Below are 26,794 nucleotides of genomic sequence, written 5' to 3'. Positions count from 1 at the left end.
TTTTTATTCGATTAGGTACCTTTTATTCGTGCTGTGTGAAGTTGGTTTGGCAGAGTCGGATACAGAGCCAACAATTCAGTTAGTAAATGAGGCAAGTAGTTCTACCTTACAAGGGGGACTTCTCGAAGTTGTAGAAGCAAGTCAAGGAAGCAAACTGTACCAAAGCTCATTGCAAGGCTTTTGTGATTGTCATTGGAAAAAGGCAGGCTCAGATCCTTCAGTATAAGGATCTCTGGCTGCATATGCATTTGCAAAAAGTGCTTGTAATCTATACCTCATCTTTCATATCTTAAAACTACTGCTCAGATTTACATAAAAAAAGATCATGCTCAAAAAGTGTAGTGTATTGCAAGCCCTTTGTGTTGGTTCCTCATTATACCATGTATAAATTGCTGATCTAGAATGCAGCCATCCAATCAAAATTTTTGTGAAAGAAAATAATGAAAATTATTAATAAAAAATATTACGTGTTTAATCTCAATGAAGCGCTGTACAATTCTTTTGCGATTACCAAGTCAGAAATTCGAAGCGGCGCATGTGGACTGTCTGGAAATCCAATTGTAGCTGTTTGTACACTTATGGTCCACAAACAATCAGAACCACGTGACCCACCATTATCAGTCCATTTTCAAAAGTGCAATGGATGCGCTGCAACAGAATATTGCTTGAAACGGTGTTCTTCCGAATATTGCCTCGACTGTTCTTCGTGTTTAGAGCCTGATGTTCCTTTTTATAATCGTAAGTGCGCCACACTTTTCTGTAGTATGTACTATTTGATCAATTTCGTCAAGTGATCAATCAACTGATTCTTCAAGGATCTCACATTTTGACTGGCAGAATTTTGTGCTAACGCGTATGCCGTATGACACGTGTCAAAATTATAGCTGTAGAAAATGGGCAAAATTAGTAATACATCCAAATCCATGGTTAATTTAAACTCATCAGATTTATTTATATATTCGGTTATAGACAAATTAATATCAGCAAAAAAGAACGAATGTGGCAATGAAGGAATTACTTTTTTAGGATTGATACAATTGTCTGAAAATCGCGTGGGATATATAACTCCACTGCTCTGTAAAAATTTATTCGAAAAGCATGATGGAATTAACTTGCGACGCTGTAATTCGACTCTTTGCTTGATTCGCGAAATGTGCAGCAAAACGTTTGTCTGTAATGACCCCATAGCCGAAACTTCAGGGGATAATAGTGCCATAAAATTAGAAAAAACTGCGACAATCAAAGACAATGATGTAGAAACCAGCATACCTTCAAATAAAACGAAGTACGCGTTGAGAGGGCAACTCACCAGTGGTGTAGCACCGACGGATTTAAGGTCTTCAATTTATAACGGAGGGGGCCGTAGTGTTCCGATTTATAAGAAAAAAGAAAAAATTACTGAAGAAAATAAAGAATGGAAATTATTTCAAAAGGGTGCGTTATTTACATAGATCGCATTCTTCATTGGTGCCATAAAAATTGTTTTAGGAACTCAGTGGAAGGCAGGCCCAGCTAAACCAGGAACACATGATACACTCAGTGTGATATTTAGTGGGGGTTCTTCTTTGGAGAGTAATGGTTCGTTGCTAACTACTAAAAGACAGCCAACTCCGCCACCCACATTAATTAAGTCCTTTATAATTTCAAGATCACTCTTGAATGTCAACCGGAATGACGTGGATGAAAATGTTGTTAGTCGTGATAATGGAGAAATTCATTTTCCAACGTATGAAAAGAAAAATACTACAAGCTCTTTGTGGACCAATCAAACAAATGATAACTTTACTCGTGGCGCAAAATTTACAACCCTCCCACGTCACAACTTGCCTGGTTTGGGGGTGTCCACATCGAATGCTTCATCTTATTGCGATAATTGGTCCAATTCTGGTAGATCTCATGATTCAATGCCCGCCACTAGTAACGAAACCGATACCTTTACACCCTTCGAAGACTACTTGAAATCGAGCCAAACTCTAACAGGCAATTCCTGCAGTAGCCAGTCGTTTAATTTGGATCGCGAAAACCAAAAGATTTACAATAAATTGGAAAATCTCGTATACGAATTGCGACAAATGTTCGTGTACAGGCAGAGTCGGGAGTGTTGCTATCCTCCTTTAAGTTATCTTTGTAGACGCAAACGATGGTGTAATAGTAGAAGCCCCCAAAACGCAAAGCCGCAGAAACCGACGTCTTCAAACAAAACTGTACGTATTGAAGAAAAGGATAGCGTTGTTTACATAAATGTACCCGCCAACGGCCTTCCTTCAAGTTTTCTGGTAATATCTTCAGACGATGACACCAAAAGCTGTAGCAAGTGCAAAGAAAGGCCCAGTAAACAGTTCGATTCCCTTTACAAGTTGATTGTAGAGGCACCGAATGTAAGCGAGAAGTCTCATAAGTCAAAGACCTGCAAGAACCATTCGAAATGTGATGTCATAACGGCTCAAAGCGAATTATCTTCACAGCCGCCCCAAAAATCCCATAAGAAACCCAGTAAAATACCTTTAAAGAAAAAGTGTTCGTTCAAATGTGCATCACCTCAATCAAAAAAAGCTTCACCAATCCAAGCCATTGCGTTGCCAAAAAACAACAATATTGGCACATCCACTTGCATTTTACCCCCGTTCAATACCTTTTGCTGCTTCCGGCATACTAACAGACCAAATTGCAATTGTTGTAATAATTGCATTAATTATCCAAGGCAAGTCTGTGGTACTTGCTTACGCTTTACACCAAAACGAACATCTGCGTTAACGAGTGTCCCGCAACAAACTCTTTATATGTATAACGAAAAAATAAAGAACACACGTTCTTCTCCACCGAATGATCTAAACGAAAACCCGCCCTTAATTTCGGTCAATTCAACTCCAATAGAGACATTCGCACAAACCTTTGAAAAAAACAAGAAAGACTCATGTACGAAATCTACTCAAACCGTTGAAACAGTGAATGAAAATGGTAATTTTTCAAACACGCAAAGTAATGGTAAACTTGCCGTTAGAATTAACGAAACGAAAAGTGTGCTCGGTTCGGCAACTCCAAAGGTTATTTCTTGGGAGGATTCAGTAAGAGAATCCACGACAGATGAAATTGAAGACGTTAATTTTAAAGATGTCCCCAGAAAAACTTTAAAAGAATTCATATCAGCAATACCCAAAAGCGACTTAGAAAAAGATCCAAAAGATGAAAACATGAAAACAGATGATGGCCCGAGTAACGGAAGCATTGACTATGAAAATGATGCATCTATGAGAGATTTGAGATCGTCAATCGATAGGAGCAATGGAAACCAAGGATCGTGGGAGAATGAGGGTCGGGAAAGTGAAAGTACAACATATTTGAATAACGACCTCGTTCCTGCCTCGATCTTAAACAACAACGATAAAAGAGGGTCGATGGAGAAGCAAACGAGTGCGAGTGAAACGCAGGAAGCTGGTATACGCTATTCCAATAACGAGCCCAGTAATTTAAAAAATGTCCCTAGAGAAACAGATTTTCGGTCCTCATTCCGAAAGAGCAATGCTGATCGAGATTCATGGGATAATCGGGAAGGCGAGGTGAAGGAAGCTGACTACTCTAATGATGCCGGAACAAGTTTAAAAGATGACTCAATGCAAGCTTTGGGAGATTTTTCATTATCAGTCGCAAAAAGGAAACTTAACCAAGATTCAATGGACTATTCCGATAGAGAAACTATTAATATAGATATAGAAGATGCATCTAAGCAAACTTTGAGGGACTTTCGATCCTCAATGCGAAAGAGCAATGCAGGTCGAGATTCATGGGACAATCAGAAGAGTGAAGCGGAGAAAGATGATTGCGCCAATAATCCCGAGATGAGCTTGATGGATGTCTCAAGACCAGGTTTGAGAGATTTTACGTCATCAACCGCAGAGAGCAACGTAAACGAAGAATTATGGGAAAACCTGGCTCGGAAATCTGAAACCACAACCGGCGACCATTTAAAGCAGGAGCCAACTAATATCTCGAGAGACTTTCAATCTTCAGTCAGTAACAATTTTAACCGAGGCTCTTTAGAGAAGCAGACAAATACAACACAGGGAGGTGATAGTAAGACAATCGACTACTCCAGTGCCAAACCCATTAATTTAGAAAATATCTCGAGACAACGTTTGAGAAACAGTCGATCTTCAATGCGAAAGAGCAACGTTGGTCGAGATGCATGGCATAATCGAGAGAGTGAAACAAAGAAAGCCGAGTTCTCCAATAGTTCAGAAACGAGTTTAAAACATGCTTCAAAACAAGGTTTGACAGATTTTAGGTCCTCAATCGCAAAAAGCAACGTAAACCAAGGCTCATGGGAAACCCAGGCCCAGGAGAATGTAACCACAGCAGTAGACGAACCCATTAAAGTGAAAGATACCTCGCGACAAACTTTGAAGGACTTTCGGTCCTCAATTCGGAAGAGCAACGTTGGCCAAGATTCATGGGATCGGAAAAGTGAAGTAAACGAAGCTGACTGCTCCAATAATTCAAAAACCGTTTTAAAAGATGCCTCAAGGCAATCTTTAAGAGATTTAAGGTCATCAATTGCAAAGAGCAAGAATAACCGAGGATCGGTAAAAAAGCAAATGAGCAAAATACAAGAAAATGATAGCGAAACAATTGACTACTCAAATAATGAACCCATTAATTTAGAAGATGCTTCTAGACAAACTATGGGAAACATTCGATTCTCAATTCGAAAGAGCAACGCTGGCCAAGATTCATGGCACAATCGAGAGAATGAAGCTAAAGAAGCTGACTGTTCCAATAAATCAGAAACCAATTTAAAAGATGCCTCAAGACAATATTTAAGAGATATAAGGTCGTCAATTGCAAATAGCAAGATAAACCGAGGTTTAGTGAAAAGACAAATGAGTGTAGCACAGGAAAATGATACCGAAACAATTGACTACTCTAACAACGAACCCATTCATTTAGAAGAAAGTTTGGGAAACGTTCGATTCTCAATCCGAAAGAGCAACGTTAGCCCAGATTCATTGCACAATCGAGCGAATGAAGCAAAAGAAACTGACTGTTCCAATAAATCGGAAACAAATTCAAAAGATGCCGCAAGACAATCTTTAAGAGATTTAAAGTCATCAAAGGGTAATATAAACCGAGGCTCGGTGAAAAGGCAAATGAGTGGAGTACAGGAAAATGATAGCAAAACAATTGACTACTTCAATAACAACCCCATTAATTTAGAAGACGCCTCCAGGCAAACTTTGGTAACCATTCGGTCTTCAATCCGAGAGAGCAACGTTGGCCGAGATTCACGGGATAATGGAGAGAATGAAGCAAAGGAAACTGACTGCTCCAATTATTCAGAAACCAGTTTAAAAGATACCTCAAAGCAATCTTTAAGGTCATCAGTTTCAAAGAGCAATCGAGGCTCTGTGAAAAGGCAAATGAGTGGAGCACAAGAAAATGGTTGCGAAACAACTAACTACTCCAATAACGAACCCATTAACTTAGAAGAGGCCTCCAAGCAAACTTTGAGAAATATTCGGTTCTCAATCCGAAAAAGCAACGTTGGCCGAGATTCATTGGAAAACAAGGCGCCGGAGAATGTAACCACGGCAGTGGATGAACACATTTCTGTGAAAAATGCCTCACGACAATCTTTGAGAAACATTCGGTTCTCATTCCGAAAAAGCAACGATGGCCGAGATTCACGGGATAATCGACCGAGTGAAGCAAAGGAAGCTGACTGCTCCAGTAATTCAGAAACTAATTTAAAAGACGTCTCAAGACACTCTTTAAGAGAGTTAAGGTCCTCAATTGCAAAGAGCAAGATTAACCGAGGCTCGGTGAAAAAGCGAATGAGTGAAGCACAGGAAACTGATAGCGAAACAATTGATTACCCCAATAACGAACCCTTTAATTTGGAAGATGCCTCTCGGGAAACTTTAAAAAACATTAGGTTCTCAATCCGAAATGGCAACACCGACCGAGATTCATGGGACAATCGAGAGAGTGAAGCAAATGAAGCTGACAGTTCCAATAAATCAGAAACGAGTTTAAAAAGTGTCTCAGGACAAAGTTTGAGAGATGCCTCGCGACAAACTTGGAGAGACTTTCGGTCCTCAATCCGAAAGAGCAACGTTGGTAAAAATTCATTGGACAATCGGGAAAGTGAGGCAACGGAAGTTGACAGCTCCAATTTCTCAAGAAAATCTTTGAGAGATTTTAAGCCATCGCTCTCAAAAAGCACCATTAGCCGAGATTCAATGCACGGTCAAATGCATGGGGCACAGGAAACAACCGACTATTCCAATAACGAGCCAAGTAATTTAAAAGATTCCCCTCGGCAAACTTTGAGAATTATTCGGTCCTCAATCCGAAAAAGCAACGTTAGTCGAGATTCATGGGAGAATCGTGAGCGTGAAGCAAAAAAAGCTGACTGTTCTAATGGTGCAGAAACAAGTTTAAAAGATGCCCCAAATCAAAATTTGAGAGATTTGAGATCCTCAATCGCAAAGAACAACGTGAACCAAGGTGCATGGGAAAACCAAGCACAGGAGAAGTTACCAACAGCAATGGTCGAGCCCACTAATGTGAAAGACGCTTCGCGACGAACATTTAAATGTTTGCGAAGAAGCACTCTTAAAGGAGACTCATGGAACGAACCGATAAAAATTGCCTGTCCCAATAATGAAAAAAATAACATAGAAACTATCTCGAGACAAAGTTTAAGAAATATTAGATCATCAATGCCAAAGAGCAAATCTATCCAAGATTTGTCGGATAAGAACCCCAAAGATCCAAATCGAAGTGAAAGTAAATCAATTAACAGCTCAATGTCGAAGCAAACCTTAAAATCATTAATCCCTAAGAGCAGCGTTACTCAACACTCACAGTTCAAAGACACAATTGCAAAGGGCCATGTCCAAGAATCCTTGCCAAAGGTACACAGAGATTTATTAACGGCAAGTGAGAGAAAAACAAATAATCGCTCGGGAAAAGAAACGATACACCTGAAAGAAGTATCGGGACACACTTCAATACCTTGCCCTGCAAAGAAGTTACAGAATCTTAGTCGCCAAACTGAGAAACATCTTGCAGTTGCTGCATGTTCGACCACCATGCCAAGCCCCAAAATCTCTGCATCCTTACATTCCTGGAGGAACGGCTCCCGTAAAATTGTGGGTAATGGCCCGTCCAAGTCGCAAAGCTTAGTTTACGTTCACACTGATCGGGAGTTAAAGGATTGGTTGCCTAGTAATGTAGACAATTTTATTAAAACATGGTCGAAGATCGATGATGTTAACGATGACGTTGTAGCGGATCTTACGAGAAAGATGGACGAGTTGGAGCAGGCGTATGATATTTTACTACGCGTTCCGGAGAAACGAGCCAATTCAAAGCAGCATAGTCATAGGCGAAGCGATGGTTCAAAAAAACCTGAATACTGCGGGGGTTGTTCTACGTCATGTACGAGCGGCCATAAGAGAAAACATAAAAGTGACCAGATGAGTAAACAAAAGGAAAAGATAATGAAAGATGTTGCTAAAGGTGTTGAAGTAGTTCTAAATAGTGTTAAGGAATTTAAAAAGCTAATGACTAGAAGTCGTTCGAAAGAAATGTAGTGTGAGTACGTTGGTACTTTTGTCTTGTAGCCAGAGGCAAATTAAAGCTTATTCTTCTTACAGCATTTAACATTATAGACTTGGTCTAGAAATTCATAAAAAGTAGTGCGTCTGAGTCGTGTTTTATCGTAAACTGTACTCATAAAAAGTTGTTTCTGCCACTTATAGGGGTCACGCCGGGGATTACAATGGGAACCCATATTTATTTTTAATAAAGAATTGTACTTTACCAAAATTTATATTGATTTATTCTATTAATCCCGGTTGCTATTATTTAGTCTTCGTACTAGGATATAACCTCAGAACAAGTTATTTCTTGCCCTGAGGTTATGACTACTAGTGGTACGCGTACCATAATTTAAGAACCGCTGATATAGATGTAGGAAAATTGCAAGGAGAATATTTACTACGCCACTGGAGCCTGGGCCCTGCAATTAAATTAATTGTTGCAGTTTTGCTTTGCAAAAAACCTTTGCAACGTATTACTTTTAAAGGTTTGAATGAAAATTGCGCTACCTTTACGTAGTGTAGTGGGACCTTGAGATCTGCTCTCTGAAGGTCGAAATTCGATCTCCACTTCCCAAAGAAAAGAAGCCGTTGCTATGGCAACAACCATGAGCGTGGAAAGGGTCTATTTACATCTTATAATTATACATTGAAAATGTATTTAATAACTCAAATAGTATTCTTGTGTCTTTTTATAGTTTATTCAACTCAATCATTAGGCGACAGCTCACCTTTTTATCAAAAATGCCTGGAAAGGTGTAATTTACTAAATTGTACCGAAGGTTAGTAAACTAGGGTTAGGGTGCGATGTTTTTTGTTGATATAATTATACCTTTTAGACGGTTTACACTTCACCGACGACAAACAGCAATCAATCATTTTAAAAGTTACCCAGTGGTCTTGTAACGATGAATGCCAGTACGATTGCATGTGGCAGACGGTCTTCGCATTCCATAAAAGAAAGTGGAATGTTCCTCAATTCCATGGCAAGGTGTGGCATCTTTTCAATTGTAACAAAATACAGAGGCATTTGTTTTCAGTGGCCATTTATCCGACTTTTTGGAATGCAGGAACCGGCATCGGTGGCTTTTTCCTTACTTAATTTATACATTCACATTAAAATGATTAGAAAATTTCGGTTCCAGGTGCAGTCGGATAGTCCAACTTACACCTTGTGGCATATATTTTGCTTGGTTAGCCTTTAATTCGTATATTTGTGAAGTGGTAATGTCTCCAGTTTTAGATCTGCATAAATGCATGGTTTTGGTCAGGTGTCTTCCATGCTCGAGACTTCCCATTTACAGAACTGATGGATTATTCATGCGCATTCTCGATTGTTTTAATGTCTTGTTATTGCATGTGTATGCGGTTTGTATGTGACTTTCTGGCACTCAGTATCGTGAACTATGCTGTTTTAGAATTTTACGTAATACTTCTCAGACATTGCTGATGGTTCTCACGGCAATATTTCTAGCATTTTATTTTAATCATGTTGCATATTTGAGTACGGGAAGATTTAGTTACGCATATAATATGGAACTCAATCTTGCAGTTGGTAATGAATTTATAGTTCTGGATCACAAAAATTCTCTTCTTGAATTTCAGGTGCCATGACTGCTTTTGGTTGGTTTGCCTGGTGTGCGTGGAATAGGAAACGACAACCCTACACGTGGAAATGTGCTGTATTTGTTACGCTAGGTGCACTTTCTACCCTCCTGGAACTAATTGATCAACCGCCGTTATTTTTTATTTATGATTTTCACGCTCTCTGGCACTTATCAAGTGCCCCTTTGACCATCTTATTTTATAGGTAAGTTTTGCAACTATTCACATTTCAGTATTAGAAGTATGCTTACAGTTTTATCATTGACGACTGCAAGTATTTAAGAAAACAAGAAGTGGAGAAATCAGATTAAAATATTTATACACGAATTGATGGCTGTTAGGTTTTTAATGTAGATCATTTTTAAATAGGCATGTAGGCAATGTATTGTTATTTCGTTGTTAGTAATGTGAGCTTCCTGTAGACCAAAAATATACTCTACAAAGTTTTTCTGAAGTTTGTTTATTACTATTGATTCTTATTTTTTTCTTAATCTCTTTCATGCAAAGCTGACAGTCACCCATTTTCTTTTTTTTGTAATACAAGGTACTGAAAAAATGTCAATCGGCATCATACTGAATCTCTAACAGTAAAATATTATTTTTATTTATTATTTCGGCGTCAATATTAGAACTCCATGAAACGCAATTCGATTTGCTTATACAACAAACGCCCCCTCTTTCTTGAAAGATCTCGAACGCATCCGACTGTTCTAGCTAGAACGTTCTCGAACACGTCATATTTCTCGGAAAGATTACGTCACATCTTCGTTCTTTATCGCCGATGACTAATCTTATATATATGGCGCCTCGATGTCTATCGAGATTTCTGGAATCTTCGCTAAAACTTGCCAAGTAATACCGAAAACAGATAATAGAATCAAAAACAGCAAGAAAGGAAGGAAATAGTTGCCACTACTGCTGAAGAAAAGGAAAGTAAAAGACAGGCAGTTGAGTGTTGACAGAGGTGAAACGAACGCGTAAACTGAAAAGATGACAAAGAAGTTTCAATTAAACCTAAATATGTAATATGTTTATGGAAAATAAATAAATTTGAAAGCCGTCTGGCACACCTTCCCGGTAGGTAACCTATTGCAAAAAGTTCCAGGCCTTTAGGACAAATCCCCTAAAAGTAGTTCAAAACCGTACAGACGGACGGACAAAACGTGCTACGTTTTCACTTTTCAGCCGTTCTGCGTAGGTGCCGATGATCAGGGGATTTTAATATCGAAGCTTGGGGAGAAAGTTAGCGTCAAGTAACGGTATTCCAATTCCAATGCGGAGATGGGTTTGAGTAATGGCGGGTCTAATGTTTATTTATTTTGTGTATTTACAGGTAGTAAACTAGGTGGTAATCATTTCATTTTCTTGTACTAACTATTAACCATTGGGCATTGAATTTCATGTCACAGTTTGTGATTATATTTACATTTTGCGTAAAATACTGATATACAGGGTGTTACATGACATAGGTACCTAAGTATGTAAAAAAAATTGGGTGGTATAGAGGATCAAAACTAGCACTTTTCCAAATAAACCGAGAGTCCAACGAGTTTTGTTTGGGACCCACCCTCAAAAAAGTGGTGAAATTTGCATTTGTTTTTCTTCAGCAACCATAGAGTTACAAAGCACGTTTTTGAACAGGTTTTGGGGTACTCCCTTTCCGTTCGGTTCGAAAAGGCTCGCCTCTAAATGGGGATGCGAAAAAAATTCTGCTTTCAACGAAATTTGGGGACCAGTCTTTGTGCATAACGTGCATAACTTTTACATACGATAACCAATTGGTCTCATATTTTGCATACGCATGCCTTTAGTGGTGCCAAGTTAAACTTTAGAAAATGGGGGGGGGGGGGGGGGGTAATGGTCTCATCGAAATAATTGGTTTGTACAAAGTATAACTTTCTCGTGCGACTCTTTACGAGATCAGTGAGCGACGGGGCCTTGGGGGAGGGGGGGGGGGGGTTAAAAATTAATTTTGTCTCTCATTGTTTTCTAATTAAAAGTCTCAACGAAAGAAACCGTTTTCTACCAAAGTACGGGGTGGAGGGGAAGGGGGAGGGGGGGACTGGAACTAGTTTTATCCTTCATGGTACTCTAATGAAAGGTGAATTCCTTGTTATAGTACACAGGTGATTATACCTTTACATTGTTTATTAAGTATTTATTTATGTATACCTACACGCAGAAGGCTGGACTAGGGTCACGCCGTTTTGATGTTTTTTATGTACATACAATTTGCCAAATTGATCGTAAATTTATGTAATGTGTTTTTGTTTTTCAATTGTGTAATCCCTCTTGTGTGGATTTACCGTTATTTGACTCGATACAATTTGAGATGTTTGATTTATGTATTTATCTTTTGCATTTTGTTGTCGTAGATCATTTATTTCGTGAATTTGCGGGTTATGCCAGGTTTTTTGTCCATAAAAGACGTTCCTGGTATCCCCTTGTTGTGTGCGTAATATAGCTTATTTGTTCATGCCTTTTCTTACGCACCAAATTCTGCATTTTATTCAATTCCCTTCCTGATTGTGTTTCATGTCCCAACACATAAAAGAGCCGACTGCTACCGCCATTCAAATACCGCTAAACGTCCGTCGTTTAGACTTGAAATCAAATTCGCTAGTAGGTATAGGCACCTGATAGAATTTGCCATATTTATAAAAATTCGAAAGTGGCATCAGTTGGTAAGTGCCGACAGAATTGAATATTTCTTGGTCTCTGACACTCCTCTCATGCCGCATATAGGTATTATAGAAAAAACAAGTTGTAAATCAGCATATACATGATTAAAGCGCATTTTTGGTAATGCAGGTCAGTATTTTATTAGCGAAGCTTAAAATTATCGATCTCACGAGTAANCGCGGACAGCCGGCCTGCCAGCAATAACGAATATAATAGCGTATTTTTTTCAAAAATGCGCTAAAAACGCGCGCACTCGGGTTAGAACCATCATACTCGAAAGGCGGCGGCCTTGCAATTGCGCTACGCACCACCCTATTAAATATTAAATACCGCTTATAAAGTGATAAACTAATACAAAACTAACAATAAACTTAAATTCATTCATTTACTCCGACGCTATTACATAATGCTTTAAATGTGTATATGCATTAGCATTGAAGAAGTAATTTAAACAATTGTGAGAGCGTCGGCTACCAAGCGTTACGCATGACGACCACAGAATATATAGAAGCGCTATATTTGCAGGAGATTTTACTCCCGTCCAAAACTTTTAGTGCATATACCGTGCGATAATAAGTAGTAACTTCAAAAAAATTAAGCCCTATAGCCTTCAACCATGCAATGCAATCCTGAAATGATAGCCTATGGAAACGATTAACATTTATATGGCCATCAGGGGGTTGGTCAGACCATTAGTTATTCGTCCATGATTTGAAATGAAGCAAAACATACAGACCTTAAGCGACTTATACAATGATGCGGTAAAAGAGCCCCATCCACAGGTCATCTACTTTCTCAAACCCGTGCGGTTACCAATAAATAAGATTTAAACCGCCCAAATTTGGTTCGCTTCATTTCAAAACATGGGTTTGCTATTCTCTTGTAAACAATTGTCTCGTGACCCTAAAAACTAAATCATTTTACATGTTAAGACAGACACCCAGACGTAGTAATTTATCAGTTGGTTCGACAAGCCTAATTTTGAAATGAATTAAATCTGTCAAAAGGGCTATAGCAGTCCAGAGTTGAACCTCCAGTAGTCATAGAGGGAGAGAGAGGAATCGCCTAGGATCTCAAGCCACCCGAAACAGTTTGTCATGTGTGCTTGTCATATTATACGATAAAAAATAAATTGTCAGTTTCCTTAGTTGGATAATATTGTTCAGAATGATACACTCATCAACTCGAATGTTCAACGAATTGGAAGAAACCAGATCGATATCTTCGTCTGCATGCCAGAGTAAGTGATAAATCGTTGACTTTTATGACGGTGACTCCTTTGATCCTAGAGCAAAATGCCATTCAATCCAAAAAGTATGTAACGCAATTAATGACTCGATTCAATGCAATGCAAGGGTGGTTTATCCGATGTTCTCGGATTGAGAAGGTAAAAACATTATCCGAAATGCTCCGTTTGTTAAAATCGATAAATTCACTATCGACGTTACTCAGCTTATTGATGACCATTTACGAAAGTTCGTATACGTATGCTTCTTTGGAGTACGTCATTATATACCTTATTTTATGCTCGACTCGTAAGTATTTGAGTTTCCAGAGCAAGCATAAATTTTGTGTACGATAAATCATTAAATGATCATAACAGAGCAATGCATACTCCAACACTAAAAAAGGTTCAAAATGCCGATTTAGAGTGGTTTGCAAATTTGAGCGAAGAATCAGAACAAACTATGATTCTGATTGGTAAGTGCGGTAACACAATCACATCCACCATCCACTATAAGTACCTACCTACATATTTGAAGGCTTACTGCGCTTAGGAGGAGGAGCGGTGCTTTACCAGATATACAGACGAGGAGTAAGCCTCTACCACGAGGTGGTCTCCAATACAAGACTAGGAGAATCACATTCCGCCCAGCTGATTAATCGACGAAAGTCGCGAAGTTTCTCCGACTGGCCACTGGTCGACATGCTCATCAGTCCACAAAATAAAGAAAATCCGGCCAAGATGGAAGTGGAACAATGTACAAAAATTTGGAACGACGCCATGAAACAATATAGACCTCTCCCCAAGAAAAGCGGCGCAGATCAAACGAAAGATGGAAAGAAAAACAAGAAAGAGAAAGGGAAAAGTGCAAAAAAAACCAAAACAGGGAAAGAAACGAAAGGTGGAAAAAAGACCAAGAAAGGGAATGACGATGACGGCGAGTTAGACTGGGTTTGTTCATATCGGTAAGCGAAAAAGAATTGTATCTTCGTTTCCAGATTCAGTTGTGTCCAATTTGGATTGTGAAAAAAATTTTCGGTTATCTCGACGCGAAAACGCTGAAAAAGATAGTGGGAGTAAATAAGTATTGGAAAGCGGCAGTGAACGATTTTCAAGCGGATTTAAAGTCTAGAAAATTGTTGAAGAAATTCATTGTCAAATTCGAGGTTTGCACCCTGGTCTGTATCGCGATATTGGCTAAATTACAATTTAGAAAGGGACGCCTGCAGGGTGCGAGATTGTACCAAAGCGAGCAGGAGGAGCAGATCCTACTACCAAGAAGCGTTTGAAGCGTCTTTGGGAAAGAGGAGCTGCGTCCCCTAAAATTAATGCACCCTTTCAAAAACATGCGGTGGAAATTCCTGCGGTGGTGGATTTCCAGGTATATTTATATTTTTGGATAATTCAATCTGCATGAATTCTATTGTAGGAATGGGACAAATACATTTTAGATATGAGACATTTAAAAATGTTTCCAAGATGTCTGTGGACATATGAACCAACGGAGCATTCAAGGCCAATCGAAAATAGACGAATGAGTTATGCGTCATTTACTCGTGTTCCATCTAACGAAAGTCATTCTACTGCACTGCAATATGCTAACAATGCCAAATGATCATAAATAATTCTACTTAAGGAAACAAAGAACTTTATAAATTGCCCTTATTTTCGACCCAACAGAACAAAAAAAATTCGAAAGTGGCACTTGGTAAGTGCCGACAAAATTGAATATCTCTTTCTCTCTCACAATCGTTCGTCACCTATTTTTGTCGCGCTCTATTATTAAAATAAAATTGATTTCGTAGAAGACGTAGTTTAATATTGTAGCGAACCTTCAAGAAATCCCGATAGACATCGAGGCGCCATGAAAGATTATTCATCGGCGATAAAAACGAAGGCGGATAATGACGTGTTTATTGTAGAATATTCCGAATCGTTCTAAGTACATTCTAGAACAATTGTCGCTTATTATATATAAACAAATTGTAGCATATTTCAGTCAGTTCCAACTTCGATGAGCTTTAGTTACGTTATAAATTCTAAGTGATAATTGTTGTTATAAATTAATCCATTTTAAGACTGTTATAAATTTATTGTTAATTAGTTGTAATAAATAAAACACATAATTAAATTTAAGTTACAATATTAACAACTAAACACTCATACATACTTATAGTGTAAAAGTTTTCCAATTGTTTTTGCTGATTAAATCCCACTGTTGACTTGAAATCAACAAAAAGATCTTGCACAATATTTATCCTATAAGTATGATGGGCATTGAATTTATAACTACCAATTAATTCAATGGTATGGGTATGGTCATTGTTTAAACAATGGTATGGTCTCATTCGCTGCAGCGCAAACAATTGTACATAATATTTTGCCTCCAAAATATGCTATTTTTCCTGTAGGCAGTATTTATAGTAGGTACCTATGTCGATTTCTGCTCTGCTAGCTACAAGACAAGATTTTCAAGAAGCTCCAGAATAAGGCCGATTGTGGCCTGTAGCCATAATGTGGGCTTTTGCAGTGTTCAAAGCTTTGAGTATAAAATTTTTTGTACTCCGTCGACTAAATCAACGTGTTTTGTCATTCATTTAAGGGACTAAAGTGCAATTTTTTCTCCCGGAGGGAGAAAAACACGACGCGGGACTAAAAGTGACAGTACACACTGAATTGTCAAAAACAATTTAATGATTAATGGTTACCTGTATTGTACATATTTATTCTTGCACCATATTTTACACTTATTATACCGTTTTCCATATATCTTTTTGAATTTGGAAGGCAGTAGGTTTCCTTATAGCTTGTTCTTCAGAGTTTTAAACGATCATTTGTACGCCGTAGTTTTAAACTAGAATCTTTAAATCAAACTGACATTTATCGTTATACGGTCACAATTTGACCAGTGGCGTACCTAGGTATTTTTCCAAGCGGTGCCGGATCAGGTTTTGGCGCCTTATCACTTACCATTGAGCTCTAATTAATAGAACACTGTACATTTTTGAGAGAAACTTTACACGAAATTTTAAAAGCACTGCACTACCTACTTATATTTTAGAAAAATGCTTTGAATAATGAAGTCTCACTCAACGAAGAATAGAAATACATTTATTCATAATGTTTTCAATTCTCACGTCAAATTTAGCTATGGAATGGGGCACAAGTCGTATAAATGATTGCGTGCAAATGCTGGTCACACTAATACAGACTATTGTATAGATCACAAATAAAGTATTATTATTATTAGTTTAAATTTGCAGCCTTTTCCTACCGCTGTAACTTTGTTCTACAAGGGCTATTCAGAAAGTAACAGACGTTTTGAAATATAAAATTAAGAAAGTGTAAGAAACAATTTTTATTATATACATTTGGAAGCTACACTCTTAGGCTGTTTTTCAACATATTGAGGCACTTAACATAGCGTGGTACAAGTGTTTTGATTCAAACTTTGTATACATCCGGCGTCTGTGGGGGCTGGCTAATAAAAGTACTGATCTGCCACACAAAAATGCGCTGAAATCCCTTGGATGTTCCGTTCATCCTAAAGGACCGTAAATTTAGGTTTAATTATATTTCAGTGCACCCTGTATTCGTCTGTAGCAAACTATTAGAATTTAACTGCCGTTCTTGTCTTTTATGACTGGCCTATACGGTACACCACGTACTGCCCATCTCGACTTAGTGCCCTCGGTGCTTCAGCGCCTCCGACGCGCCCTCCCGCCTTCAGAGCGCGGTGTCGCGGCACTTTTGGCACCTACCTAGTTACGCCACTGAATTTGACATTACCAGGTATATTGATCCTACAATCAATCAAATTTTGTCTTTCAAATTTGCACTTTAACATTGAAATTGCCATAGCTGATTACCGGAGTACAAAAAATAGCGTATATACCACAGGACTAAAGTGCGTCCTAATCCCTCGGGTGCTCAACTACGTTTTGGGCAACAATCTGCACTCTCGGGGTTAAAACACACTTTAGTCCCTCGGTATATAATATACTAACGGGCGATCAAAAATGAGTTGCTGTCGAGTCGCCTTTGGAAGTTCAAGTTAAGTACGATTTACCATGTAAACAAAAATTCCAAAGGTGACTAGACAGCAACTCATATTTGATCGCATTGTATTATATTCAAAGGGTAGACGAAATTTTATTTGGTGCTGCCATCTTAAGGATTGTTTATTAACATAACCAATTTTATGTCGATCAACTTTGTTTACATCGAGTTTTAACGACATTCCAAGGATTTATTACAAATTCTACAATGATTTTTCAGTAATGACAAAAACGTGAATTGCAAGAAAAGAAATTCGTTACAGTAAGTTGCGGTATAAACGCGACAATGCGTTCGATCACTTCCACAATTTACGTGGAGATGCCGCGCATGACAGTTAACGACGGTTATGTCTTTCAATTCTTCCATCTCTATCGCCAATTGCCGTTGTAAACGTGAATCAGGCAATGTCATGTACGGTTCAAATGTAGTGAGCGAGACGGAAAGACTACATATTTGGCACGTTAATGTTGTAGATATCGTTATTATTTAAGTTGTAAAGTGTATTAGTGTGATTAGTGTAATAAAAGTGGTGTATTTAAAAAAATGTGTCAACATTTATATGGAGAAGGGCTTTAATTCTGCATTAAGGTTGGTGACTCACATAGCCCTAGATTTACCTTTTTTTGCACCTTCTGCTCTATTCTATCTCGCCTAGATAACCTCCTATGTTTATAATGTAAATATTAAAATCAGGTGCTGTTTTATAGCTTTTTTGTCAAAAGACGTGTGGTCCCTCCAATTTCCTAACCTCTACGCGTTTTGTGTATATGAAATCCGTTCCCGTTTGTCGTCAATCCAAACAGGTTGCTCTGTTTGTTTATTTACCTAGTTTATAAATTGTTTATTTTATTTGCCGAGACCTCTCCCCCGGTTAGGCTTTCGCCAAAATGCCAATAATTAATTACTTATTTATTAATAGGTGCCACCTTTCGTAAATAGTTTTCCAACTTTTCTCATATTTGCGGCGAGGGAAGTTCCGGTTTTAGGTAATTGGTTTTAATTAAATGAATTTGAATAGACTAGGTAAGGTCCATATTTAGATTGACGTCAATAATAAAACATTACCTAATAAATTTTAATTGGCAACACTCATTTTACATGATTGTAATTAACAGCGCGCGATGTTCCTTTAAATTAGGTTTCTTCCTAATTCGTACCTAGAAAAATTATCCATGTACTATTGGAAATAAATCAAATTTGTTTATTTATGTCAATAATTTTGATTGTTTTATCTACAATAAGTATTTATTTATCGACATTTTACTCATAATTTTTAAATAACCAAAGTTGGGTCTCATTTAATACACTGAGCACAGGGTCGGATTAGGCAGGGGGGTGTCAGGAAAATCCCAGCGGGCCCTTCTCCACGCCCTACGGGATAGTCTTAATCAAATCGAAGGAAAGAATGCAATCAGGATGCGTTAGAGACAAATACTACTATCTATATTGGGCACCGAATATTTTGAAAATTTGACAGTAGCTCTCGCAGTAGTAACACTGCGAGAATAGGTAATTTTAATTACGTGATTTATTTACATACACAAAATTAATTGTTACTGTTTACAGGAACCGAGACAGGAACGAAAAACATTAACGATAAACCGAGATAAACGAACTATACCGGTCCAGTGCGCGAATTTCAGTAATTATCATTTTGACATCAATGTTAAGACTAAGACTAAACACCCTGTATAATTTAATGGGTCGGGCATAATTATTATTAGTAACTCGATTAGTAATTAACAAATGGTAACAAAAGCTGACATTTCTTTAGCGCTTGTTGTTTTTTCGTTGCCATGACGAAGAATCATAGCCAATTAACAATTCTTACAACCGTACTGAATAGCATTTCTCTTTTTTACTTTGCCAGAGACGTAATTAACGGCCCATGTGTCCCGTAGAACAAGGACCCAAGGAAGTTGGGGACCTGCGCCGCTGTGTACATAATGATAACATCGAGGACGAGGATAACATAATAATTTGTAGATATTGACAGTTCAACAAGAAATGAGACTATACTCGTGGGAAAAGTGCCATTCAAAATCATAATGAATTTGATATACACGGTGTCCCATTTAATTGTTAGTTTGAAAATGGGAAAAATTGTCAATTTGCCCTGGATTTTTCGAAATATGTAAAATTTACTTTAAAGAGAAAAACGCTAGGAAAAATATTTACTTATTGTAAAATTTTCTCTAAGATTGTTGAATAATCTGCCGTTTTTAGAATAAGTATACAGTCAGTTAAAAAAGTAATCGGACCTAAACTCATTTTTAAATTGAACACCTTGTAAATTTAATCTAACACAATTAATTCTATTTTCAAAAATAAAAGATTCAAAAAATATTCAAGTAGGTAATTAAAAAAAATTTAAAAACGATGCACATAATTAAAAAAAATACAAAAAAAATCAAAAGATTTTTTCGAGGATTTTTTTAAAAATATTGCATGCAACCTTTTGAACCAAAATTGAATATTTTTGAACTTGTTAGTGTTATAGTTTTGAAACTAGAATTAATATTGTATCTTTTTAGAATAAAATATACAGGATGTTCCATCAGTGAAGCAAAACACGGTAAAGAATTTTGTCGGGAAAGCAATAAGTGATGCGATCAGTCACATTGTCTTTATTTAAAAAAATGCGCTATTGTTTTCGTCTCGGTGTTCGTGTTGCCCTCGGTGTTGCCCGTCCGCCCGCACTCACTTCTGTCGTTTTCTTCTAGATCTAGGGGAATGGTCCTAGAGTCTTTGAATTGGTTGGAATAGGTAGCCTATACCTTGAAGGTCTGCGAGACAGCCATCAAATTTCGGAGTGTTAAGGGGGGGGCATGAATTATTTCCGCAACTGCTGTTTTTGAAAGCAAAACGTGCATACGTGCAACGTCAGGACGAGACTTATTTATTGACTCGTTTATTGGTGATGTCAATGCATAAATAACAATTGTTGTTTACCACCATTTTCGTCGGCCAAAATACATATGGATCACGCTGGATATCGGGCAATCGAGTTTGGTCTTTTTCCCAAGAAAATTGGCGCATAAGTAACAATTTTGGCATCTTTTGCGTACAAATATTTTGGTCGCCAAAAATTCACATGGACCACTTCGTGGATATCGAGCAATCGAGTTTGATCTTTTGCTCCACAAAATTGGTACATAAACAACAATTTTGATAAGATTTGAGTACAAACATTTTGGTCGCAAAAAATACATATGATCACGCTGGATATCGGGCAATCGAGTTTGGTCTTTGTCCCAAGAAAATTAATGCATAAATAACAATAATAAAAGGGTCTCGAAAATGCTGCATTTTGAGAGTGCTGCCTCCACCAGAAGTTGTAGTGATGAAAATATGAACTTACATTGAAAGTTGCCATATTTTTTACTTGGTTTGTGTTTTAGGTTTAATTTTGAAAGTAGCAATCATTGGGATGTCAATACAATGTTTGATGAAAAATTGTGTCAAAAACAGTGTAAGCTGTGCTGGGTTTTGCCTTCGGGAGCCCAGGCCGGCTGTTTGAATTAATTAGTATAATTAGTATAATAAATGTGGTACTACAATACAAGGTGGGCAACCTTTAGTTGCATCTTCTGGTCAGGAACGGACGATCGATTGTGTAGACACCGTCAACTGTTTTCATGCCGCTGTCAAATGTCGGAATTAATTGTACTCAATTAACTGTTTACGACGGTGAACAGGTAGGTACAATCCGGAATTATTTTAGGTACTACACAGGGTTCTATAACAATAACGCGGACCCTAGTTTTCCTTATAACCAAATATTGTGATGCCTTTCTGGCTCGCTTTCTGGTTTCCAAATAAGGCTGGCTAGACTTTACTTGGTTAACGTCCCTTAAAAGGAGTCTTCCGAGCGATTCAAACATCCCTTGTGAAGAGCCCATGTTGAATCTTGCGGAAACCACAGGGGGCTGTGACAATCGTGTTTGAGTCAGATCTATCGTCCTAAGCGCAGTAGTAGGTAACAGAAGTCTGGGGAGAAGATGAATGAAACTGAAAGATATCTGGTGAATGGGAGATAAACGAAAAAAAAGTAATTCTGGTTTCTGGTTTACGGGAATAAGGAATTAATGAACGGGGTTGGAATACATAGGAATACGGTTGTGGATTAATATCAATAATATTATGAGGATCTTTTCGGTTAGTCAGAGTAAAAGTCTCGGGAAAAATTAGCTGATGAAATAGAAAATCACTCTGTTATAGGGACAAGTGGGGAACTAGACGGGATTTAATTTCGAAGGTTGGGGACGACAGCAGGCGACATTTCGAATTGACCAAAGCAGGATTGGTCAAAATACATATTTCTCCGAGTATTTCCCAATAGCTTTCAAGCGAATGCAAAAATAATAATACAGCTCTATTTATTGTCGAAAACTCCAGGGCTTTACGATATAATCCAGATTCCATTGCTGAGATCTCTGCGATTTATAAAAGGGGTACGAACGAGGGCACGAATGACCGGCAGAAAGTTCCTAATGAATCGAAGGAACAATACGTCGGCGATATTTTCCCGCAAGATTCTTGTAGAATATGTAACTTTTAATTCTGAAGGAATTTGGTATGTGATTCACTTATTAGCGCGTAATGAAAGAATATTAAATTGCCCTAATTAGTTTACCTAATAACTGCGTTCATCGTAATTTAGAAAAAAAGGGGTTACCGTTCACGAAACTAATTCCAATTCCCCTTTTATTAAACAAAGTACATTATCACATTAAGGTGCGTAGAATACGCCAAGCTAAATTTGCGATTATTCTAATTTATTACTTTGCTTCTTGTAGCTCGAAGGGGTGTCAGAAACGGCAATTAGAGTTTAGAGGCAACGATGCATCGTTATTCCCGGTTATTTCTATTAGATTATCGTTTCTGTGAATAGCACATAATAAAGTACAGTAGTGCCTCAATTGCCTCTCAAATATGACCTACATTTACCTATTCTGTTCTAGGCTCGGTTCTAGGTAATAATTACAAGATTATATTTCGACAGGCACAATTTTAATATAAAAAAAAATTTAAAAAAACATTGGTCACATAGTTGACTCTTGCGATACACCACTGACAAAAAATGTTTGCATTCCAACAATCTAAAGGTTTTTTTTTATCTGCTTAAAGATTGAAAAACGTAAATTTTAATCAATATTGTTACACGACTCGATTCTAGGTGCTCCCTCAAGCCAAATACGAAATGATTAAATAATGAATAATTATTTATTTTCTACTATCTCTTTTATGTTGTGTTAAGCGAATGTTTGTGTTAAGATTATGAAATTAACAACCATTCCAGGCCCCCCTTTGTGTTTTATACGTTTTCCTTTATTTTTACATCTCGAGATACAAGCCACGATAATTTATTTCATATGCATATAAACAAAGGTGTGAATCATTTACAAAAGTCACCTGCGCAATATGATTAAGATTAGGTGTCACATTTCCTTTAACAACACAACATGCAGTTTGTAGAAATACTAAGAAATATAAATAATTACTATTCCACGTGTTAGTACAACGTCGAATAATAGGTAATAAGTAAATGAGGTTGATCCAGTTCCAATAATTAAATTTATTCATCCGCTTACTGTGCAATATTATTATAAATAATTACGCTACGTGGTCTTAAGGTCAAGTTCCGCAACCTACGACACGTAACAAATAATATTGAATTCTTGCAAATGTTTACCTTTGATTGAATGAGTAAGGCACACGGCACGAGTGTCGGTGTTTTCGTCACGTAAATATTTATCTTTTTTCATTAAAAAATGTACAAAATTATTTTTACTCAATTCTTTACCAACAAATTTTTCTAGTAATTTTTCCACTACCTAATCGTTCAGACTGCTTGGAGTGAGGCGGGGGTCTCCTATTTCGCCATGGAGCCTATAGATAGATAGAGGAATATGATTGCAGGACAACCCCAATCCCAATAATGTACTTATTCAACTTTCTGCGGAAGCGGTTAGTTTTTTCGATGCTTTTGTAATTACTGGCCGACACGAAAATGCTCGAGTTGTGCTAATTTGAATAAGTAAATGAAAAGACACGTAATATCGAGGGTAATATTAATCATTAATTCGACATCCTTGGGTTCATTACATTATAAGAAGCACCTTTACACTTTTTTAAAATGCAAAATTTATTCAAATGGAAAGCAAGTGCAGATGAGTCACCGATGCTCAATTGGCACATACCGCATCGACCCTTTTGTCTGTTGACATGCACTTACTGTTGCACACTATCGATTATGCAATCCTCAAGCAAACCCTTTCGTTCTGTAACGGTTTTGCTTGCATTGAAACAACCCATGTGCGGATTTTTCAACTTGGGAAGCGAGGGTTGGATTTCAATATGGCTACTTAGTGACACTAATTTGCGCAACTACCCCGTTCGGAGTCGGACTTCTAGAAGCACGCCAGAAGCGTCTTACTCCCTGATACATATACGCACGCACTTAATTTTAATTTGTCAAAGGGAAGCGCCATGCTATTTTTCATTTACATTGAGAACAATCGTTACTCTGTAATTATTACTACTATCAAATCAAATGAAATCTTTTTGGGGCAAACTTAAAATGGAAAACTGAAAATTTGCAAATGTTAACACTCGCTTAAGACGTATGGCGGAAAATACAAAAATTGACAGTTTCAAAATATGATTGATGAATCATCCGTCATTTTAAGAATAAGCATACGGAGTCTAAAAAAGTTATCGGACCTAACCTATTTTATTTATTATATTTTAATCTAAAAAGATAGCATATTTCAAAAATATAATTTTCTTTTTTTTTAATTTATTTTAATATTTGTGAAAAGACAATGTAATGTGCTATTTTTTAGCGTAAAATATAAGGTGCGTCATTTAAAAAAAACAGGGTTAAGCCCGATAATTTGTTTACCTAACCCCGCATCTTGCAAACGGCAGATTATGCAACAATTTATATAAAGAAACTGTTTTAAGAGAATTTTTTTCTTTAAACTAAAAAAATATCTGGTATTCTGAAATTTTTTGATTTTTCCCTTTATGTCGAGAGGAGAATTTTCAAAAGCATTTTAAGAAAAATTATAATTTTCTTAAATAATTGTTGAATAATCTACTGTTTTCAAAATAAGTTCGTGGTCGGGTAAAATAGTTATCGGACCTAACTTCATTTTATTATTTGTAACGCTCCTCGTACGCTCTGTATATTTTATTCTAAAAAGATACCATATTAAATTCTCTTTTCAAAAATATATCACTAAACAATTCATTGATTCAAAAATTTAAAAAGAACCACCTGTATCTTTATTAAATGTCCTCGGTGCGTATTTTTGAGAAGATAATTTAATTCAATTTTAGTTTAAAATACTTGGAAACTGTTGTAACTAGACATTTTTCTGTGTCTTTCAATATAGAGTCATTCTGAAATTTTTTTATTTACCCTCGTGTCTCTTAAGCGAGCGAATTTGAGACTTTTTCATTGCAAATGAGGCAGGTTCATTATTGTTCTTCTAAAGAAATGATGACTTTAAATGGGATACGAGATAGGATATAATTACGTAAATTTAACAACAATTTGAACAATTGTTACAGGTTGGATAAACCACCACGATCTTTAGATTTCTCCAATCTTTGAAATTTTTCAATTACCTATACGCAATTATTCAAATATTTAAAAAGTGTCCGCTTCTTCAGCATCTCAAAATTTGTTCGGATTCTTCAGTTGCTTCCGATCCATTCAATTTTTTTGATTTTTTAAATTCATGAAGACTTTAGAAAACGCCTGTCTCGTTAATTTTTGAATCGGTTGATGGATTTCTGTCTTTGAAATAGCCTAAAGTTGCGAATTGTATTATTTTGAGACCAAACGGCCTGGAACTGTGTGTTACAAATTAAAACAATTTCCAAATTTTAAAAATGGGGGAATTTTAGAGTTTGGATCTCCAATGCCAACCGGTCATTTTAAGCGTTTTTTTTTATTTTTTGAATTTATTTGAAGATTACAAATGTATCGAGGACACAGTGTCGGAAGAGGTTACTCACAAAGAACGATTGAAACATTTATAGGCGATGTGAAAACTTCAAGTGCGGATATCTCGAAAATGAATTGTCGGAGTAGGGTACTGACAACGAGAAATCTTTTCATGTGTCTAATTTAAATCAAATAAACCGATACAACGAAATATCGAAGGATCCTCAGTATTACAATAACTTTTAACGATAATTTATTTTAATGTTACAAAATACATCAAATTCATGTCTTGGCCATTGAGATAATGCTCTTAATCTTGTTTTGATCAAAATCCATGTGGTCGCCAAAAATAGATCAAATTCATGTTTTGATCATTGAGATAATGCTCTTGGTCTTTTTCCCCAACGTTCTTGGTGCATAAATAACGATTTTGACATGTTTTGATCAAAATTCATGTGGTCGCCAAAAATAGATCAAATTCATGTTTTGGTCATTGAGATGATGCTCTTAGTCTTTTTCCCAACGATGTTGGTGCATAAATAACGATTTTGACATGTTTTGATCAAAATCCATGTGGTCGCCAGAAATGCATCAAATTTATGTCTTGAGCATTGAGATAATGCCCCTAGTCTTTTTCTCGACGATCTTGGTGCATAAATAACGATTTTGATTATTTTGATCAAAACCCATATGGCAATAATTTAACATTTTTGAATCACACACATGCGGTTATCAAATGTGCACGTGATGTACTCTTGCTGCATCAAGATAATGCGTTTGAAACCTTTTAAAACTCTAAATTCATGTATAAAGTGTAATTTTTGCTACATTTTGCTCTAAAACTTTCGACCTATACCACAGAGAAGAGTTATATTAAAGTATTACACATCTAAGAGTCATAGGGAATAATCTAGCGGAAGTCCCAACCCGATACATGACCTAGGGAATGAAATATGTTGATTTCTATTATATTGAGCCCGTAGTTTTTCCTGTTCCCGATTCACTCGAAGTCCTATAACTTTTGTTCCTATTGAACCAGCTTCCTGAAAATCAATAGCGTCCGTCCTTAATGTCCAAAGAACCCGTACACCAAATTTCAACTCAATCGGCCACTTTTAAAAAGAGTTAGAGCGCACACGGACGGACGGACGGACGGGCGACAATACAAAACTATAAAGGATCTGAGGATCCTTAATAAATGGGATAATTAAAAAAGCATGACTTTTAGGCACAATATTCATCAAAATTAATACTATAGTAAACGTAACTACTTATGGGACTTGAGAAGGTCGCGGACAGTTTTTTGTTTTGTATTTATACTGGAAAATAACAATTTACATAATACGCGTGGGAAAAATATAGCTATTCCGTGATCTCATGATGCCAGACCACGCTATTGTGTAAGACATGATATACTTTTATACTATATGAATGGACACGAAATTTTTGCGACCTTCGAAAAAAATTGGGTTAGATTCTTTTTCAAAACAAAAAATTAATTAAAACCCATATGTGGGCGCTGTAGTGTTGTTATTAGCGTTTTGTTTTGTATTTACCATAACACCCCAGGGGCTGTTGGGTAATTCACATTTTTTAAGAGCTGCCCAATGATGTATCGCACATGGGGTTTCTATTTCAGAAACCAAGGTTCGCCCATATATT

At 37.0% G+C, this 26,794-nt stretch overlaps 4 protein-coding genes across 10 annotated transcripts in view; all 4 read left to right on the top strand.

Annotated features, from left to right (window-relative positions):
- The first annotated feature begins 86 nt into the window (after positions 1-86).
- Positions 87-7,979, top strand: LOC116175550. Of its 2 annotated transcripts, none has more exons than XM_031493715.1 (3): positions 87-738; positions 1,027-1,434; positions 1,489-7,979. In XM_031493715.1, exons 1-3 carry the CDS (start codon positions 441-443, stop codon positions 7,593-7,595), a joined length of 6,813 nt encoding a protein of 2,270 aa, XP_031349575.1. In that variant the 5' UTR covers positions 87-440; the 3' UTR covers positions 7,596-7,979. The 2 variants fall into 2 exon arrangements, with proteins under 2 accessions (XP_031349575.1, XP_031349576.1); XM_031493716.1 differs by having other exon boundaries at positions 792-1,434; positions 1,489-7,978.
- Positions 7,980-8,116: 137 nt separating this feature from the next.
- LOC116175552 (post-GPI attachment to proteins factor 3) lies at positions 8,117-9,660 on the top strand. Its single transcript, XM_031493719.1, has 7 exons — positions 8,117-8,383; positions 8,441-8,592; positions 8,642-8,794; positions 8,845-8,969; positions 9,020-9,156; positions 9,207-9,411; positions 9,460-9,660. Exons 1-7 carry the CDS (start codon positions 8,257-8,259, stop codon positions 9,515-9,517), a joined length of 957 nt encoding a protein of 318 aa, XP_031349579.1. The 5' UTR covers positions 8,117-8,256; the 3' UTR covers positions 9,518-9,660.
- Positions 9,661-12,991: 3,331 nt separating this feature from the next.
- On the top strand, positions 12,992-14,854 carry LOC116177459. The gene is made up of 7 exons (XM_031496444.1): positions 12,992-13,128; positions 13,178-13,388; positions 13,444-13,589; positions 13,652-14,064; positions 14,112-14,279; positions 14,327-14,494; positions 14,543-14,854. Exons 1-7 carry the CDS (start codon positions 13,056-13,058, stop codon positions 14,726-14,728), a joined length of 1,365 nt encoding a protein of 454 aa, XP_031352304.1. The 5' UTR covers positions 12,992-13,055; the 3' UTR covers positions 14,729-14,854.
- Positions 14,855-17,545: 2,691 nt separating this feature from the next.
- The window catches only part of LOC116177335, a 334,411-nt gene continuing 325,162 nt past the window's right edge, over positions 17,546-26,794 (top strand). For 5 of the 6 annotated variants that reach the window (XM_031496291.1, XM_031496292.1, XM_031496290.1 and 2 more), the window contains exon 1: positions 17,548-17,760. The gene's annotated coding sequence lies outside the window, so the exon portion shown is untranslated. Of the gene's footprint in view, positions 17,761-26,794 lie in introns of all 6 variants that reach the window. The other variant, XM_031496295.1, reaches the window with a different exon arrangement.

Source organism: Photinus pyralis, unplaced genomic scaffold, assembly GCF_008802855.1.
Source record: "Photinus pyralis isolate 1611_PpyrPB1 unplaced genomic scaffold, Ppyr1.3 Ppyr1.4_LG7, whole genome shotgun sequence".
In the NCBI taxonomy this organism is placed as follows: Eukaryota; Metazoa; Arthropoda; class Insecta; order Coleoptera; family Lampyridae; genus Photinus; species Photinus pyralis.
This window is presented reverse-complemented; position numbering and strand designations above follow the sequence as displayed.